This window comes from Artibeus jamaicensis, unplaced genomic scaffold, assembly GCF_021234435.1.
Source record: "Artibeus jamaicensis isolate MK-2021 breed Jamaican fruit bat unplaced genomic scaffold, CSHL_Jam_final scaffold_1964, whole genome shotgun sequence".
Taxonomy (NCBI): domain Eukaryota; kingdom Metazoa; phylum Chordata; class Mammalia; order Chiroptera; family Phyllostomidae; genus Artibeus; species Artibeus jamaicensis.
In genome coordinates, this window is record NW_026522030.1 from 19,008,647 (window position 1) to 19,027,547 (window position 18,901).

The 18,901-nt window shown below is 43.1% G+C and overlaps 1 protein-coding gene across 3 annotated transcripts in view; it reads right to left on the reverse strand.

The window, feature by feature from the left end:
* TDRD7 (tudor domain containing 7) overlaps nucleotides 1-14,937 on the reverse strand; it is a 58,546-nt gene extending 43,609 nt beyond the window's left edge. The window contains exons 1-2 of one of the 3 annotated variants that reach the window (XM_037140770.2): nucleotides 14,855-14,937; nucleotides 1,400-1,612 (exon numbers count right to left, since the gene is read on the reverse strand). In XM_037140770.2, the coding sequence (XP_036996665.2) occupies nucleotides 1,400-1,606 (207 nt within the window). In that variant the 5' untranslated portion in view covers nucleotides 1,607-1,612; nucleotides 14,855-14,937. Of the gene's footprint in view, nucleotides 1-34; nucleotides 290-1,399; nucleotides 1,613-14,204; nucleotides 14,417-14,854 lie in introns of those variants that run through there. The other 2 variants (XM_037140768.2, XM_037140769.2) reach the window with 2 other exon arrangements.
* Between the last annotated feature and the right edge of the window lie 3,964 nt (nucleotides 14,938-18,901).

Consider the following 18,901-nt stretch of genomic DNA (forward strand, 5'->3'; position numbering starts at 1 on the left):
AGAGTAGATACATGTAGCTGCTATGTTGCATTACCTTCCAAAGACCACTCGGTCCTGGTCTTGCCACTGCACAGATGAGCCGGGTGACTCAGGGCAAGTCAGTTCACCTCCCTAACCTCGGGGTTCACAGCTGTGACACTGGATCTCACGGGGGCTTCGATCTGGAGTTTTCAAACTGGCCAGCGGAGCCCTAGGACTCCATGGAGGGGCCTCGGGCCTCCCGGTGGCAAGGGTGTGAGGGTCAGGCTGAGCAGACCAAGGGCCAGGACCCTCTGCTCCTGCTTAAAACACGGCAGCTCAGCTTGATACCTTTTTGGAAAAAATTGGCATGAGATAGAATATTTGAAAAAAATATTTTTAAAATTACATAAACTACTAGGACTAGATCATCTCTAAAGCCCCTTCTGCTGTGTAAGTCTTCTATTCTAAGCTGAAATTAAGAACAGAAAGCAAAAACAAGCCAAAGCAGGTTCCTACTCTTTGGGTCAGGATTTGTGTTCCTAAAAATATGGTATAAGAATATAATTCGGAAGAAGAAAAGTTACATGCCCAAATATGTTCACTAGGGGCTATTCTAATAGTCAAAACCTGGAAACATCAAAAATGTCCAACATAGGGAAAGAAAGAGTAAGTTATAGTTGAGTAACTATATGAAGCATTAATTTATTAATTCATTCAGACATTTCATCATTTGTACATTCAACACATTTATTAAGCACCAGCTATTAGGGATGAAAAACAATCTCTCATCCTCAGGAAACTTATGGAGAAAGAGACAAAGAGACTAAACAGAAAACACTGTGTCAAGTAGTACTCCGGATGTATTACAAGATGCCAAGTAGAAAGCCCGGCTTAAATGGTTTAACTCTCTCTGGAAGAATGAGGGATGCTGAATCAAGTTTTTTATTAATATAATATTTAACTAATTTATACATGCTCCATACAATAATTATTACAGACTAGGTGAACCTCCCCTTTGACCAGTCTCCCGATCAGGAGAGTGAGGTCGAATGTGAGAATTTAGAGGAGTCTGTCAACTTGGTGAGCAGGAGGTCATTGGTGACCTGAGGAAAACAGTTGTTGCAGGCTTAGAATGGATGGGCATGATGTTTGGCAGTTAAGGTCTCCAGTACAGTTATTTCATTTGGATGTTGAAACTGCATAAACCTCAATTTTAAAATTTCTAATGTGGTTAGAATCTTATTTTTACAACAGAAAGAACTTGAGGGGTTAACCAAAGGAATCAGAATCCGGGCTGTGCTTGCATGTTGCTCTCTCTCTCACTGCCAATCCCAAACCACTTTTCACTTTGACTTCTATCACAGTTACGCGATTGCAAGTGCCAGACACGCAGTGAAGAACTGGTTGACTTTTCTGACGTGCACGGTTACCTCCTTACCTCACCAGATCTACTGGTCTCTATCCTGACAACTGCTGGCACACTTCTCAGATAGGCGTCTAGTGTAGGGTAACCTAACTGCTTGAAGGGGATCCAGTCTCCAGTCAAGGATTTGTACTCTCCTTGGAGCCGAGGCAAGGCTATTCCATTCTTATGAGACTGTAGAACAGCTCGTAGCATTTTTGAAACCAGATCAGCTTCCAGCATCTTCACCTACAAGAGCACAGTAGAAGATTACTGTGAGATGATTCATTAGCTTGTGAATTCAAGTTGATTTTCAGAGTGTACACTAGATTACTCCATTAATTGTTACTGGATACTTTCTGTGCGGTTACAACACAGGGCAGGAACTGCTAGGATACAGAAAAGCACAGAATATTATGAGAACACAGACGAAGTTGGAAAGGTGCAAAGACCAGCCTGCAGGAAGAAGGTATCAGGGAATGTTTCCCAGAAGAGGAGAGGCTCAAAAGAAAACCTAAAGAACAAAGAGAATCAACTAGGCACAGAGGAAACCGGTGTGTGGGGGAAGGCAGACGTGGGGAGAGGTATCGGCCTCAAATAGAGGACACAGAAAGTGCAAAAGGCACGGTGGTGAGAAAGAAGAACACGGCTGGTTCTGAGAGTTCCAGGTAGTTAAATGGCTGGACATGACTGAACAAAGACTCCAAGCTAAGGACGGAAAGATAGGGATGGAAGGCATAGGAAGAGGCAGACCCAAAGAGACTATCATGTTACACTAGTATGTTTGCATTTTTGCCAAAAGTAATGTGGGGCCTTAGAGGGATTTTAAATAGGGGGATTAAACGATAAGCTCTGCATTTTAGGATCATCACTATTCAGTAGTGGAGAAGATAAATTAGGAGAAAGATTAATGACTTGCAAGAATACTTAGAAATGTAGAGGGCCTGAAAACAGGGCCTTAGGAATAAACGAAAAAAAATCAATTCGAGAAGTAATGAAGAGGTGAAATCAACAGGAATTGATGAACTGGTTTAGATAATGAGGGAGGTTCCAAGTTCCTATCTTAGAAGGATGGTGGACAGTAATGACCCACACTGATGTGAGGTAGAGGCAGGTTTGCAATAATGGAAAACAATGAATTCCTTCTGGACATAGGAGTTTGGGATGCTCACAGGGCGGCCACAGAGCTATACTTACTAGGAACGTAAGTCAGAGGTCTGAGCTGGTTACAGATTGCTGGCCCTCAGCATCTATGTGGTATTTGGTGACTGGAGAGTCAAAAACAAAGTTAAGGATGGGCCTTAAGGAAGGCTGTCATTCAAGGAACGGGCAGAGAAAGAATTATTTATAAATGGCTGAGAAAAGGGGACCAGAGAACAAGTAGAAAAGGCAGAGTCACAATGTCACATAAACAAAAAGAAGAAAGAACCAAGAAGAATGCCATGTTCGAAACTGTCATACACAGCAGACAAGTGAGAGAAAAAAAGGAAAGCGACTACTGGATTTTGGTACCCAGGAAATCCACGAGGACCTTGGCTAAAATTTTCATTGATCAATAACAATCATATTTCAAAATTACCCACTCAAATTTTCTTTAGACTAATGATACACAGAATGAAGACAGATCTGAAGAATGACATTCAAGCTACCAGGAAAAGTGAACTTAGCCCTTCACTAAAGGAAGGACAAAGAATAAGCCACGGACAACTTGTATTTCCCTTCAACAGTGCTACCCAACAGAACTGCCTATGATGATGAGAACAGTTCACACCCATGTTGTCTGACATGGTAACTGACAGCCACATAAACCACCATACTAAGCACCTGAAATGTGGCCAACATGACCGGGAACTGGATTTTAAGTTAAATATAGTTATTAAATGACATATTGGACAGTAGAGAATTCTATCAATGTCCTCATTTGTCCTTTTGAAAATGGAGACAAAATATCAACTCAAGTGTGCGTCCTTTTAATTATAAATATGACACTTAAATAATAGCAAGGTTTAAATGGCAAATGACCTAGGTATTCATTATGTACTTTTCTTCATTAAATATTAACTTTTTTTCAAATTGTCACCAGCAGCACCAACAACATTTAATTAATACGATAGTCTAGGAAAGTCCTATACTAGGTCAATATTCTTATTCTCTCTATACACAAATAGAAACATACACACACATATACATATATACATATTTCAAAATCTTCATTTAGGTATAATTAATATACAATAAAATTTACTCATTTTATGCCTAACATGTATTTTTAATTTTTATTTACTTTAATATATTTTATTATGCTATTATAGTTGTTGTATTTTTTTCTTCTTTATTCCCCTCCGTCCTATACCCCTCCTCCCACCAGCACTCCCCCACCTTAGTTCATGTCTATGGGTCATACATGTAAGCTCTTTGACTCCTCCATTTCCCATACTATTCTTAACCTCCCCCTGTCTATTTTACACCTGCCATTTGTGCTACTTATTCCCTGTACCTTTCCCCCCCATTCTACCCTCTCCCTGTCCCCACTGATAACCTTCCCTGTGACATCCGTTTCTGTGATTCTGTTCCTGTTCTAGCTGTTTGCTTAGTTTGTTATTATTTTTGTTTTCTTAGGTTCAGTTGTTGATAGTTGTGAGTTTGCTGTCATTTTACTATACATGTTTTTTATCTTCTTTTTCTTAGATAAGTCCCTTTAACATTTCATATAATAAGGGCTTGGTGATGATGAACTCCTTGAACTTGACCCTATCTGAGAAGTGCTTTATCTGCCCTTCTATTCTAAATGAAAGCTTTGCTGGATAGAGCAATCTTGGATGTAGGTCTTCAAATTTCACGACTTGGAATACTTCTCTCCAGCCCCTTCTTGCCTGTAAGATCTCTTTTGAGAAACCCGCTGACAGTCTGATGGGAACTTCTTTGTAGGTGACTGTCCCCTTATCTCTAGCTGCTCTTAAGAGTCTCTCCTTCATTTTAATCTTGGCTAATGTAATGATGATGTGCCTTGGTGTGTGCTTCCTTGGGTCCAACTTCTTTGTGACTCTCTGAGCTTCCTGGGCTTTCTGGAAGTCTCTTTCCTTTGCCAGACTAAGAAGTTCTCCTTCATTATGTTTTCAAGTAAATTTTCGATTTCTTGCTCTTTCTCTTCCTCTTCTGGCACTCCTATGATTTGGATGTTGGAATGTTGTTGTTTTTTTTAAAGTTGTCCCAAAGGTTCCTAAGCTTCTCCTTATTTTTCAAATTCTTGTCTCTTCGTTCTGTTCTGGTTGAATGTTTATTTCTTCCTTCTGATCAAAATCATTGAGTCCCGGTTCCCTTCCCTTCACCATTGGTTCCCTACACATCTTCCTTTATTTAGCTTTGTATAGACTTCACTTTTTCCTCTATTTTGTGATCATACTCAAGCATTTCCATGAGCATCCTGATTACCAGTGTTTTGAACTATGCATCTGATAGGCTGGCTACCTCTTCATCACTTAGTTTTATTTTTTTCTGGAGGTTTGATCTGTTCTTTCATTTGGGCCTTATTTTTTTGTTTTGGCAGTCCTGTTATATAGTAAGGGGCAGAGCTTTAGGTATTCACCAGGGTGGGGCAACCCCCACAACTTCATTGTGGTGCTATATATGGGGGAGGGGTCCAAGAAGGAACAATGTCTCCCGTTCAACTCTCAGCCAGCTTTGGAGGAGGCAAAGTGTACCTATATACCTGTGCCTCTATCTTGGCTGGAATTCTGACATGTATTGAGTTTTGAAAAATATACACACTCTTGCAATCATTACCACAATCAAGATACAGACATTTCCACCACCAAAAAAAAAATTGCCTCATGTGGGGTACACAATTATGTACAAATAAAATGTATAACAACAACAGCACAAAGAATGAGAGAGAGGAACTGAAGCATACTAGTGGAAGGTTCTTATATTGTATATAGAGTAGTATAATATTATTTGAAAGTGGAATATGATAAAGACATAAATTATAACTGTTAGGGCAACCACTAAAAATTTTAAGAGCTACAATTAATAAGCCAGTAAAAATAAAACAATAAAAATTCAATTAAAAAGCAGGCAGAAGTAAAAAAACTGGAAGGAAATAATAAAGATGAGAGCAAAAGGAAAACAATAATAACTAAAAAGAATAGATAGGGCAATTAGAAAATAGCTAGCAAAATGCCAGATTTAAAACTAGTATAAAGGACACATGGATGATAACGGGGGGGTGTGGGGTGTGTGGAAATGGGAGGGAGGTGGGGAGCGCTGGGGGGGTGGGCTGGGATGGGAGTAAAAGACAGAAAACTATACTTGAACAACAATTAAATAAAATTAAAAAAAGTAAAACCAATCTTACCAATAATTGTATATATAGATGACCAAAATATTCTAATAAAAAGTTATAGATTGGCAGAGTAGATATAAAGGCAAAACTTACCAAAGGCTATCTAAAATAGGTCTACTTTAAATACAAATAAATTGGTTAAAAATAAGAAGAAAAAGACATGGCGTGCTGATACATGGCTATGTTCCTATCAGAACAAGGAATACTGCCAGGGGTAAAGAGAGAAGTTACACACTAATTAAGGAAGTAACTCATCAGGAAGACACACTGTCCTAAGTGAGACCACACCTACAGTCAGAACATCAGAACACACACAGCAAAACGACAGAGCTGAGAGGATAAACAGATTCACGGTTACAGCTGCAGACTTCAAAACTCCTTGCTCAGTTAGCAGAACCAGTAAACAAAAAAATCAGTAAGGATATAGACGAGCAGAAGAACACTATCCACCAAACTAATCTAACTGATATTTACAGAATAGTCCACTCCAACGACAGAATGCACAGTCTTGTCAAGAGCACTCGGAGCATTCACCAAGCTGGAATACATTCTGAAACTTGAAACAGAATAACTGAAATTACACAAAGAATATACTATGACCAGAACAAAATTAAGTTAGGTGTCAACGACATTAATATATGTACTGGTAAATTTAATGACATACTTCTACATAACCAATGATCAAAGAGTAAGGCTCCCCCAAAATCAGAAATAATTTTAAATAAATGAAAACACAATATATAAAAATTAACTGGTTGTGTTAAAGCAGCATTTAGAGGAAAATTTACAGCATTATATGGTCATGTTAGAAAAGAAAGGTCCTGAATCTGTGGTCTAATCTACAACCTTGAGAATGAAAGAGAGTAAATTATAACAGAAGTGAGTAGAAGGAAGGAAATAATAAAGAGCAAAATAAATACTGAAATGATGAGACAGATCTGTAATGAAATAGAAAAAAAGTAGAGAAAAAATGAAAACAGAACTAGTTGAACATATCGATAAAATTGATAAACTTCCAGGCAGATTAATCAAGAAAAAATAGCAAACAAAAAAATTACAAAAAAAATGGGATTGAAAAGGGGGCCACCGATTCCTCAGGAAGACAAAACAATTCTACAGACATTTAAAAGAAAATACGATGAATAATTTATGCTAATATACTTGGAAACTTAGATAAAATAGACAAATTCATTGAAAGACAAATTCCAAAGCTTACCTAAGTTAGAAGATAACCTTAATATCCACTCTGTCTGCTAGAGAAACTGAATTTGTAGTTATAAACCTTCACACAAGGAAAACTCAAAGCCAAGATGGCTTTATTGGGAAATTATACCTAACAGTTAAGGAGGGAGTGATACCACTTCCACACAAACTCTTCCACAAAACACAGGGGAAAGGAACACTCCTGAACTCATTTTATGAGGCCAGCATTATGCTGAGACCAAAACCAGACAGACACTACAAGAAAAGCACAGACCAATATCCCTCATGAACATGAATGTAAAAATTCCCAACAAAATGATGCCAGTCTGAAAGGACAGGTCTAATCCCATCTTAGAGGCTCATCAGAGGCTTGTCTTACACCTGTATGAAGCTTTCTATTTCCATCCTTGGGAGAACAATTCTAGGTCACTTTCTCTGAAATGACCCCCTCTATCTTCCTTATTTCTGCTCTGAAACATTTGGCAATAGGGATCTCCTGAATAGGGCACTTAACAAGTTTGGAGTCATTGAGTGCAAACTTGTTAAGGGGGAGGCCCAAACACTCTGCCCACGCAGCCTGTCTAACTGCCACTCAGTATAGTAAAAGCTGGAAAGCTTCGCCCAGCGCTCGCTCCTTCACCCCGCCCTCTTTAAATGAGGCTTCTTCTTTTGGGACCTAGCCTCTGTCCAGACATAGCAGAAGTCTTTCAGCCTGTATCCTAATTATCCTATCCTTCTGCCCCAACACTTCGATATGTTTCATGTGGATACAACATACATATTTACAGTGAGCAACTGATAAATAAATAAATAAAAAACCAGTGCTGATTTGTGTGGCACAGAAGTGGTCATCCTTATTTTTCACTTTCCCCATTCTCTCCAACCATGTGTTTGCTTATCTTCTTTTATTGGCAGTTGATGGATTTTTTTCCTTAAATTACACTTTCCAATCCGACCCGAGACAGGCTCATGTCGTACACATGCATCCTAGCTTCATTCTCTTTAATGTGCATATTATCATAGCTATGATCCATAATTAAAACCCAAAGAAGTTTAATATTTCTTTGACTTTGACTTCGTTTGGGGGAGGGATAGGGGACTACAGAAGGTTGTGCCCATGATTCCTCATGCTTGTGTCCCTAAGTTAATACCACAATGAAAAGAGCACCTGTTTTCTGGGGACAAATCCCTTCTCCCAGGCAGTGCTCACATGGGTGTCCTTACCTGCACGATGAAGGGGTTCAGTATTAGTGGTTCTCATGTCCCTATCATCACCACCACCGCCGCCACCACCAAGTAATACAAGGAAGTGGACAGACGCACTGACGTCCGCAATTCCCCCACAGCCCACTACCTCTTTGAGATCACCCTAGTTTACCTCATACCAACAGCATCTCCTGCCTGGATCAGGGCAACTGCCTCCAGCTGGTCTCTCCGCTCCACTTCACCTCCTAGGATCTACTCTCCGTACCACAGCTATGGTGGTCCTTTTATACCATAAATCTCATCACTTCATTCCTCTGCTCAAAACTCTCTAAGCACTCGGACAAAAGGCTAAAGTTTTCACAGCAACCAAAAGGGCCTCCCCACACAATCTGTGCCCACCCCACTCCTCTGACCTCAATTCTTCCTCCCCTCCTTTTTTCCCACTCCTTCCAGCCTCTTTGCTTTTTCTTGAGCATGCCCTGGACAGCTTCACATTGGAGCATTCGTACCTGCCATTCCCTCTGGTGGCAAGTCCCCGCTCCAGGGGTCCACACAGTTCACCCCATCCCTTCGGGTATTTGCTCCAGTGTCACCTTCTCAGCAAGGCCTTCCCCAGCCACCCTTTTCGAAGTCCGAATGGTTACGCCGGCTGCTCAGTGCTCCCTGCTCCCCTCTCCTGCCTTGGTTTACTTCTTAGCACTTCCCACCACCACCAAGTATTCGTCTTTATTGAATTTCACCATCTGTCTCCCCAACTGGAGTGTAAGCTCTATGAAAGCAGGGTTTTGTCCAGTTTTGGTCCCTGCTGAATCCCTAGTGCCCAGCCCACAAGAATAGCTCAATGAACAGTGAACAAATGAATGAGAAATTCTCCATCAATCTAACAGCACTGCTTTTCTCTCCTACCCACTAAAATGTGAACTACTAAAGGAATAATCTTTATTTTTTAATTATTTCCACACTTTAATGATGGTCATAACCTGACTGAGACAGCCAACTGTGTCACCAAGCTGTGGCTGGGAACCACAGCAAGCTGTGGCTGGGAGCTTAGTTCTGGGCCTTTCTTCCCTGGGCCAGTGTTCTCATAAGCAGGCCCAGCTCAGGGCCACAGCATCACTGCAAGGAGCCCACACATGCCTGCGGCGGTGAGCACTGCTGGACCACTGCTGTCGCACACGCGTTCCCGCTTTTCAAACAGTTCGCAGATACCACTGGGATTCACACACTCAAGATGATACTGAATGCACAACAGCTTTGAATAGCAATGTAGTTTATCAACCAACAGACACTGGAAGTACAACCGCTAGTGTGTGACAGCTCCCAAATTTTACAAAGCTAACAACAAAAAGGACCTTATACTTGAGAAGACTGGGAAGCAATACTGACACCACATGAATTAAGTATCCCTCCCCTTCCCCCTCCATCCCCGCCTTTTAAAATATATGCGACTTTCATAGAATACTAGAATTCTCTATTCGCAAACAACTTTCTGGAAGGAAGGCTAGTCTCTCAGACCTTGAAGCTGGTGAGAAGTGGTAAAGCTCAGTCAAACCTGGAACGGTGAGTGTGATTGTATGTTGTGTTCGGATGTGTGTTTTGTTCTCCTGCGTGTCAATTTCTTCCAGTCTGGTCTGCAATTCCTACTCAGCAATACCACGTTAGGCTTTGGACAAAAAGAAAGGTACAACTAAAGCTTTAAAAATCGTTATCGTTTCCTAGTCTACTATATTGCTTCAATGCTCTAAGTTTTGTTAATTCTGTGGCTATCATGGCATATCTGGAGACCCCCTGAAGATGGCAATGACACTGGAGAACTTTTACAAAAGGGGCAGCATACAAGGATACTTTCTCTAACTATAAAAATCAAGTTTACCCTCTGGGACGTCATCCGTTAAAACAAAAAGGAAACTTATCACAGGAATGTCAACTCTCGGTGTCTCAGTGGCAAACCTTTAGGCATCCCTCCAAAAAACTGTTTGACGTTTTTCTAAAGCAGCTTCCCAAATTTTTTAAGTTACCAATACGATCTTTCAAATCCCTTCTCCCTTATTTCTATTCTCTACCAGTGTTGTGATGCATACATTTAGAGTTTAAGAGAATTCAAATTACTTTTATTTTGAGAGTATTATGTAAGCCCCAGCAGACCACAGGTTAGACTGGGTTGGGAGAAGTCAGGCCAGCCATCCCTGTTTTAGACGACAGGTTCTCAGGTTAAAATTCTTAAGGGTTTCCTCAGATAATGAAGGGGCTTAAGAGAGCTATTTTGGCTGAATAAGAATCCTAAACAACAGAGTAAAGTGGAAGTGGGCCTGGAGAATTATTTAACCAGAGTATTTCTGATTTCAAAAACTGACCAAGGTCAGTTAGCAAAGACCACAGTCAAGGAGGAAGAAAATGGCCACAACAGATCACAACATATTACACTTGACTTTCACTTCCTTTCTCTTTTTCCTCCTCCTTTCCTTGCCTCCCTTTCTGAATGACAAGAGTCAAAAGTAGAGTTAGATGTGCTTACCACAAGACTTGACATTCAGTAGTCAATTAAAAACACTTCCCTAGAGCATGGTGTGGATGAGAAACTACCTGTGAATATATATGTATTCAAAGGCTAAGAGTGCAACGATATAAGCATTGGTATATTGGAGAAATTTTCAGTATGGTATTAAATTTGAAATACCAGAATTTTCCCAGATTTTCTTACTTCCCTCATTCACATGCTCATGAACTGGCAAGCTTGGTAAGAAAGCCACTTCTGCAAGTGGCTTTCTCCTCCAAGATTTCTCACCTAAATAGTAGACAAAAAGTCACTTACTGCTTTAGCAAGTGGTATCTCAGCAGAGAGGCCCTGCCAGAGAGTACAAGCCCACAATGTCCTCAGACCCTGCCTGGCTTAGGACTGCAGCATAGATGGTGGGCCCAGCCCATCAAGGGGAGCCGATGGACACATGGAATTCTAGGGGGCACCTTCATGCCATCTCCTACAAACTCTTCAGTTTACAAATGAGAAAACTGAGGCCCAGGGTAAATATTCCAAATCTCACATGTTTTTATGGCCAGAAGCACAAGAACCCAGGTCTTCCGGCTCCCAAACCTAGGGTTCTTTCTGGACAGCTGCTCCAAATGTACAGTAAGCTTCTAAAAGTAAATTTTGCACTTAAAGAATATGATAGCTCCCCCGGGGCTTGCTAAACAACCAGACCTTAAAGTGGCTGCAACAGGGATACGCGACATTCTGACTGAAGGGTGTGGCCCCCAAATCCAAAAGAATTGCCAACTGTTACAAAATTTTAATGGTCGCAATTGACACCATTTATCCTTTCTTTTTAACTGAGTACCCCAAACTGCTAATATGTACAGGAAGTGGGGCAAGAAGTAGGGGAAAGTAATGCCAAACCTGAGAAAAGCAAGATTTAAGCAATTTCAAGAGCTTAAGCTAATTCTCAAAACAGTATTTTGGAAATTCGCAGTTTTTTTTTTTTCTTTAACACACCTAAAAATGGTCCTGAGGTTAAGTCTTGCTCTGAAGAACCTGGTTTTGGAGTCCTTTAGACACATGCCTTCACTGCAGACCGATCCTCTCTGGCTCAGTTATTTGCATTTTATCTGCTTCCCAGTGTTGCTTGAGCTTCCTGAACCCTGCTGCTGGTGCCCAAAGACCTTTAGCCAAGCTGGTCTGCCTTTCCCCTGTGCTTTCTCTTCTCTAAGGTTCTCACTTCTCAATGATTTCCAATTGTACCACCCAGCTCACCCTCCTCAATGCATTTTTCATGTCATAAATTTGAGTTGTAGAGTGGCACTAAACCCCCAAAATAAATCTGAAGAATTATTAGGGTAAACTGAAATCAGAGTAATCTCTCTTTAATCAGCTACTCAGTTTTCAGTATCTCCTCAGGACATACACTTTTGGCAACTGGACGCTCTTATCCTTGAAGATGCTATTTTAGCAACAGGCCAGGCCTCTATAGTCAGACCGTCTATACTGAAAAGACTTTTAGACATCATCCCAAACTCCTCATCTTACAAGCCTGGGCCTAAGAGGGAAGGCTTTTGCCTAAGACCCTTCCACACTATTCCTCATCTTGCAACAGTCTGACATGGTGCCTTTTCTTTCCAATTGTAGTCTATTTATTACCACCTGAATTCCTTGTTCACCAACTCTTTTAAAAAGGAAAGATAGTAATTAATGGCTGAAATGGTGAGGTACAATACTTCCACAGAGTATCTTCAGGAAACAGTCTTCTTTTTTATTGTTGTCATTTCAAACTCCAAACTATGCGGGCATTGCTAAGTTTATACTACAAACATATAAGCAAGGTCTTTCCATAAATCTATATAACAGACACGACGAACTAGTTTATTTAGAAATGTGGGTCTTAATCCTATTTATGCTACTAAGTGCATGTGACCCTGTCAGTGCATCACTTCAGGTCTCTTTTCTTCCCCATGGAGGATGAGGAAGGTAGGTAAGATCTGCGGCTCTCAGCTCTCCCTGCAGTCCTGCAGTTCTGAAGGGGGTATGGGGACCACGGGTTTGCTTCCTCCTGACAAAGCTGCATGGCTAACATACAGCGCTCACTTTGGGGTCCCACTGGGTAAATTGTGCTGGTCAGAAGCTCTAACAGGCACATGCACACATTTTCAGCTAAAATGACTAAATAAAGTATGTTTAAATAGGTTGTTTGAAAGACAAAACTTCTTAAAAAATTGGCCCAATGGGGAAAATTTTTTTTAAAAGAAGATTTTCAAAGCACAAAGTGGGAGTAGAGGGTGGGAAAAATTGGTTTCACATAAGGAAAGAAACACCAATGAGATTTCGCTCCACATACCAAGGCATTTCTGTTGTTCCTGCATTTATCTGTCGATCCTAAAAGTGCCCAGAAGCAGAGCACCAGAAGCAGAGCACTCTCTGGTCAAATCTCAGTTCTTGAAAATGACACTTGATCCAACAGAGAGTAGTCACTTTGTGTTGGATTATCAAGTCTTTTCCTTTTACATTCACATTGTCTCCAACTAGATTACGTTGCACAGAGAATTTAAAAAGAGGTCCTTCAAGAACTTTAAATCTCTTGGTACAAAATACAATAGTTCATTCAGCCACACTCAACCAGTACACTTAAAAGCGCATTAGCAGAGATTACATTTCATTTCCAATCTACAGGAACTGAAATCTGAAAGCACCATCCACTGCTGCCTCACAGTCTCACTGTGTTTAGCAAAGAGGGAGGCTGTGTGCCACCAAAGGGCCCTATACTGGGTACAGGATGTGGGTTCTAATCCAGCAGGTCTCAGGAGCAATCAATTCCCTGGATCCAGCACAGTAATTTGCATGTAACTGATGCTCAATGAATGGCAGTGGAGTGGAACTGCAAAAATCTCTACCCTGGGCCACTTGATATTACATAGAGAATTTAAAGACATCTCACTGCTTCCAAGACACTGAAATCCAATTATGTAAATTATGGGGAGTTTGGTGAGAGTTTTAACCTTTCCTGACTATCATTCAAAGGATTTACAGTAGTTATCTCCCAAAAGCTGTGCAGACTGAGCTAAATATTTCCATCTGATATATAGAAAACCAGGTTCAAAGCAAGTCTGTAATCTGTTCAAGATCACAGTAAGAGGAGAAGCTCAGATTCGAATCCGGGTCTGCACGCTAATTGTATTATACAGCACCGATACCCATCGAGGCAGCCCTTGAAGGCAGCTCCAGATAAGTTAGGGACTTAGGTCAAGGTTTCACTGTCTGTCATTAAGTCATTGCTTATCATTAGAAGGAACACTCTTCTGCAATTTTTCTACCTGTACGATTGGGCGCAGGGCGGGGGCATGGATGACCTAGATGGGTGGTTTGTTGTTTTGCTTAGTTTAGTTTAGTTGAGCAGTTTTCAGAATACTCTTGAGCCAGGACTTTTTTTTTTTTTTTTTTGCTTGTAATATAGGGATTTCCCTCTCCTACTCAAATCACAAATTATTTTCGAGTCATACCCTGGGTTATTAACGGAAAGGTATTACACCCCTCAAGGGGACCAGAGCAGAAAAGTTGTGTGGGCTCCAAACCTCCTCCCATTAAGTTGAGGCTGAGAACCTGACCTTGCTGGGTCTTGGTGGAAGTTAAGACACAACTCATTCTCGGATTCACGTTTCCTTCCGAGCCTGGAGCTCTGAGCCCAGCCGGTGCTCACGATGTGATCCAAAGGATGGTGTCTGTGCCCTGCATTACCTTGAGCGGCCTGCACCGGCTGGTGCGTAAAGAAAAGCCCGCGCCTTCCCAGAACTTAAAGCCCCGGGTGTACGACGCCGGAGTTCGCGCAGCCTGAGGCTCGGACGGCCCGGCTGCGGGCTGCCCGCGGCGGCCGGTCCCGCCGGTGCCGGGAACCACTTCCTGGTCAGCCCCGGCCGCCGCGTCCACACCCCCGCCGCGGCGGCGTCGCCACCGCTCGGTTTCCCGGGCGGCAGGAGGCTCCGTCCGACTCCCGGGGGAACGTGCAGCCGCCCCGAGTGGCCGGGGCGGTCCCGCCAGGTGTCAAACACGACGCTCTGGAACTCCAACTCCCCCGGCGCCCGGCCCCGTTTCCGGGGCTCCGGACCGCGGCATCCCCTGCGGCTCCGGGGAAGAGGCCCGTTCCCGCGTCGCCCGGGCCACCGTCCCGCCGGAGACACAGGTGCGCCGCCTCCTCCCCAAACCTCGTCCGACTTCGCGCGGCACCTGTCGCGCCCTCAGCCGTAGGACCTGCGCTCACCTCGTCCCGGGGGCCCACGCCGGTCCCCGCCCGCCGCCGTCTCCGCCGGGGCCACAGCCGCGGCCGCCGCCCACTTTCGGTTTCCTCTCCCCGCCGAGCTACCGCTGCGGCTCGGGAATCACCTCCAGCCCCCGCCCCTCCGCCCCGCCCCGCTCCGCTCCGCCCCTCCCCGCGCCGGGCTCGCCCCCCGCCTCGGCTTTGCGCACGCGCGGGCGCCCGGCCCCGTCCGCCCACGCCGGCGTCCGCGCGTGGGGAGGAAAACCGACACCGCCTAGCGGTTTCTGCGCGTGCCCACGCACGGGCCGAGGGCGAAGACGATTGCAGGGTGAGCTCGGGAGCGCCTCCTCGCGGGGAGAGAGTGCGGGCGGGCCGGGAGGGCCCGGGACCCAGCTGATCTCGCCAGCACCGACGCGCTCCTGCTGTGGCGTTTATCCTCCCATCAGAAGTTTCACTCAGCTCTTGCTCATCTAATTTTGATTCTGCTGGACAGCCACCCGGTCCGCCCATTTCCTTTAGGTGTTTTTCACGCATCGCCCTTTCAAGAAGCGTGGCCACACACTCAACAATGTCAGTCTCCTTCCCTCATAGTCCCTGTCTCCTTTCTCTGCTTTCCCTCCTTAGCACAGTACATGTGTTCTAAGTCTTTTCTTGTCTGCTATCCTCCTCAAGTTAAAGATCTATAAGCATCTTTAGGTTGCTTAGGTATAAGCATGGGGATCTTTGTCTTGTTCCCTAGTCTCTTTCCAGTGTCTGGCACATGATAAAGGTGATACAAATATTTGCCAAATCCATTCTAAAATTATTGAACACCTAATATTTATTCACTTATTTCTTCTGTACATACATTTTACCAACATTTACTGGGCATATTGGCTTATATTCCTTAAAGCAACAAATGACCCAGCAATTCTATTCCCAGAGTTCACCCAAGAAAAGTGAAAGCATATGTCCTCCTCAAAAGTTGGACAAGAATGTCCATAGCAGCATTGTTTTCCTGAAGGCCCGAAATGGAAACTGTCAAATGTCCAACAGAAGGTGAAAGGGCAAACAGCATATACCGAACACCTGCTGTTAAATAACAACCTTCCATGGAGTGCCTCCTATGTTAAGGCACAAGTCCGGGCTGGAGGAGCCTTTGATTCAGTGAAAAGATCTAGTGGACAGTGAAAGGGTGGATGGGAAGTAGATCATGAAAAGCCTATTAGCCCGTGCTCAAGAGTTTGGGGCTTTTCCCAAAGGCAGTGGGGAACCGTTCGGTTTTCTTTGAACACTGTTCTCTTTTATGCTCCCACATCTAGTTCCTAAGTCTGCCCAGTGTCTCTCCCTGACACTTCGCTCTGGTTGTCGTTAATAGACTGAAATGTCCATCTATTTCACAGCTCTCTCTGCCTTCTCCTCCCTCCAATCTAGGCAAACACTTTAGTGGATTTAATAGACCTCAAATACAACCAGACCCAGTTTGGACTCTGCAGTGCTCATGACATCCTCTGGCTCCGTACTGAAGATGGGAAAGATGTAAAAAGCTGCACCCAATTGAAAGAATGCCAGTTGGAGCAGGAAAAACTCCAGAGTACAGAATGTAAAATACTGTAAATGATAAAACCAAGTGAGTTGACCCCCAAGTGTGAGATCCTTCATCCTTGCAAAGGAGTTCCATGTTTGTGCTGTCCTATAGATTAAGCAAAAAGATGTTCTGCACCTAGTTTTTTTTAAATCAATTTTACCAATAAATACTTTATATATCATAAAAATTGCAATGTACAGTTTGATGAATTTTGACAAATGTGTTTAATCGTGTGTCCAGGGGCACAATCACGATATAGAACTAGTTGATCATTCCACAAAGTTGTGACCCTTTTCATTTCCTCCTCCTACATCCCACTGCTCGCAGCCACTGATACAATTTCTGTCACTACAGTTTTGCCTTTTCTAGAATGTCATACAACTAGAATTATACCATATGTAGTCTTTTGTGTCTGGATTCTTTTACACAATGCTTTTGAGAGTCACCTATGTTGTCACATATATCAGAAGCCTCTTCCTTTTTATTGTTGAATTAGGATGCTGTTGTATGCATGGATAAATTGAGTTTGTTCGTCTGTTCACGTTCGGTTCACACCTGTGCTGTTTCCAGGCTGGGACTACTGTAATAAAGCAGCAACAAACAGTCACGTGGATCTTTGTGTGGTCCCATGTTTTTCTCGCAAAAACACTTGGGAGTAGAGTTGCTGGTTGTAGGGTAAGGGCATGTCTAACTTTGTAAGAACTGTCATAAACTGTTTTCTAAAGTGGCTACTCTATTTCAGACTCTCCTCCCACTTGCACCCAAGCAATGTAGGAGAGTTCATGTTGTTCCAGATCCTCTCCACCACTTAGTGTTGTCAGTCTCCTTAATTTTAGCCATTCCAGTAGATATATAGCAATATCGTATTGAGGTTTGAATTTGCATTTTCCCCTGACTAATGATACTGAGCACCTTTTCATGCTCTTGGGTAAAGTGTCCATTCTACATAGGTTTTTGACCAAGACATATCAGATGGTCCTCAGAAGTCCCTGGGTAGCTGACATCGTATGGACTGATTAGGAAGTGGTGTTTATTTTCTTTGGGAATAGTTCAAGGCCCAGGGGGTTCAAGAATTAACCCCCATGCCCTGGATATAATTGGATTTTAGGGGAATTAAGAGACATCGGAGATGATACAAATTGCTTACTCTTTAAGCACAATGGTTCTTACCTTTTGGTGGAGAAGGAAGTCAGTATATGTGAAAGTAACACATAGATACAAAATTGGGCATATGATTTTAGAGAAGGTCTTGCACTCCCCTTTCTATGATAACCTCTCTTGAAGTGCATATCAAGGCCCAGGTGTGAGGAAGGAAGATGAATGTGTTGCGAGCTTATCCTGGGCTGAGAAAGGTGGAAATATTAAAAGTGTGAAACCTCCATCAAAAGCTCTTCCTGCATTTCTCTCCCTAACCGGGGAGTCTGTTTATATGGAAAGAACCACATTGGACACAAAACACCAAAACGCCCCTACAGGGCAGACAGGACCAACGCTATTGGTTGAGTTGAATTTCTGACACTTCCTCCCTCTTCTCAGTTCAGCCAGCACCATTTACAATGAAAGGGAGACAGCCACCATGGTCAAGAACCCATCTGTCTCTCACTTTTCATCTCACCTGAGGGGTTTTTTAGGTGTTTGCAATTCAGCCCAGGAAACAGACTCCCTCTCAGAGCCTTTCAGACTCTACAGCCACCACAGGCAGCTCAACCGACATCCCTCCCACTCCCCAAACTGAGAGAGGTGACTGTAGAGACCTCTGGTGGCCTGCAGCTCACTTCCCTTCTGAACTCATCTGCTTCTTCTGTGTATTGTCTTCAAAAAGAAAACCTAAACTCTGTCACCATGTGTACCAGCAGCTGAGCCTCAGGGACTTGCTGATAGCGTTATTCAGTGTCTAGGGTAATTCCTCTCCCAGGAAGCCTTCCCTGACACCCCACCTGAAAGTGATTCCTCCTTTAGCTGAGCTCTTCCAGCACCCGACTTGTTCCTCAAACATGTTGATGGTGGAGGCGAGGCCATGTCTATCTCCCTTGTGAACAAACTTGAAAAGAATTTAGATTTTATTCATCTTTTTTTCCCTCTGAGTTACTTAATGGCAAAGAATTTTAGCAATGGAAATTTTTTTGAAGCTAAACAACATGTTTGAAGTTGTGTCTGTGGATAAAACCCAGCCTCACTGGAACTTGTTGCTTACATAAGGTCAGAAAAAACAGATCCATGACAAAAGCGATCTTTGGACAGACCTGCTTTTGGTTAATCATTGACATCGTGAGCACCCCCTCTCCAATCAGCTATTGCCTCACAAACAAATGCAGAGAAGTTTCTAGACAATTGCATGTGTTTTAACTGAGTAAGGAGAAAAACAAAACAAAACAATCAAAAGGGAGAGACTGCCAGAGCCCTGCCGCAATGCAGGCTGTGGTACAGCTGAGGATGTGCTGATCGGGCAAAACTCCCTAATCTGCCCACAAAGCCCTCCAAGG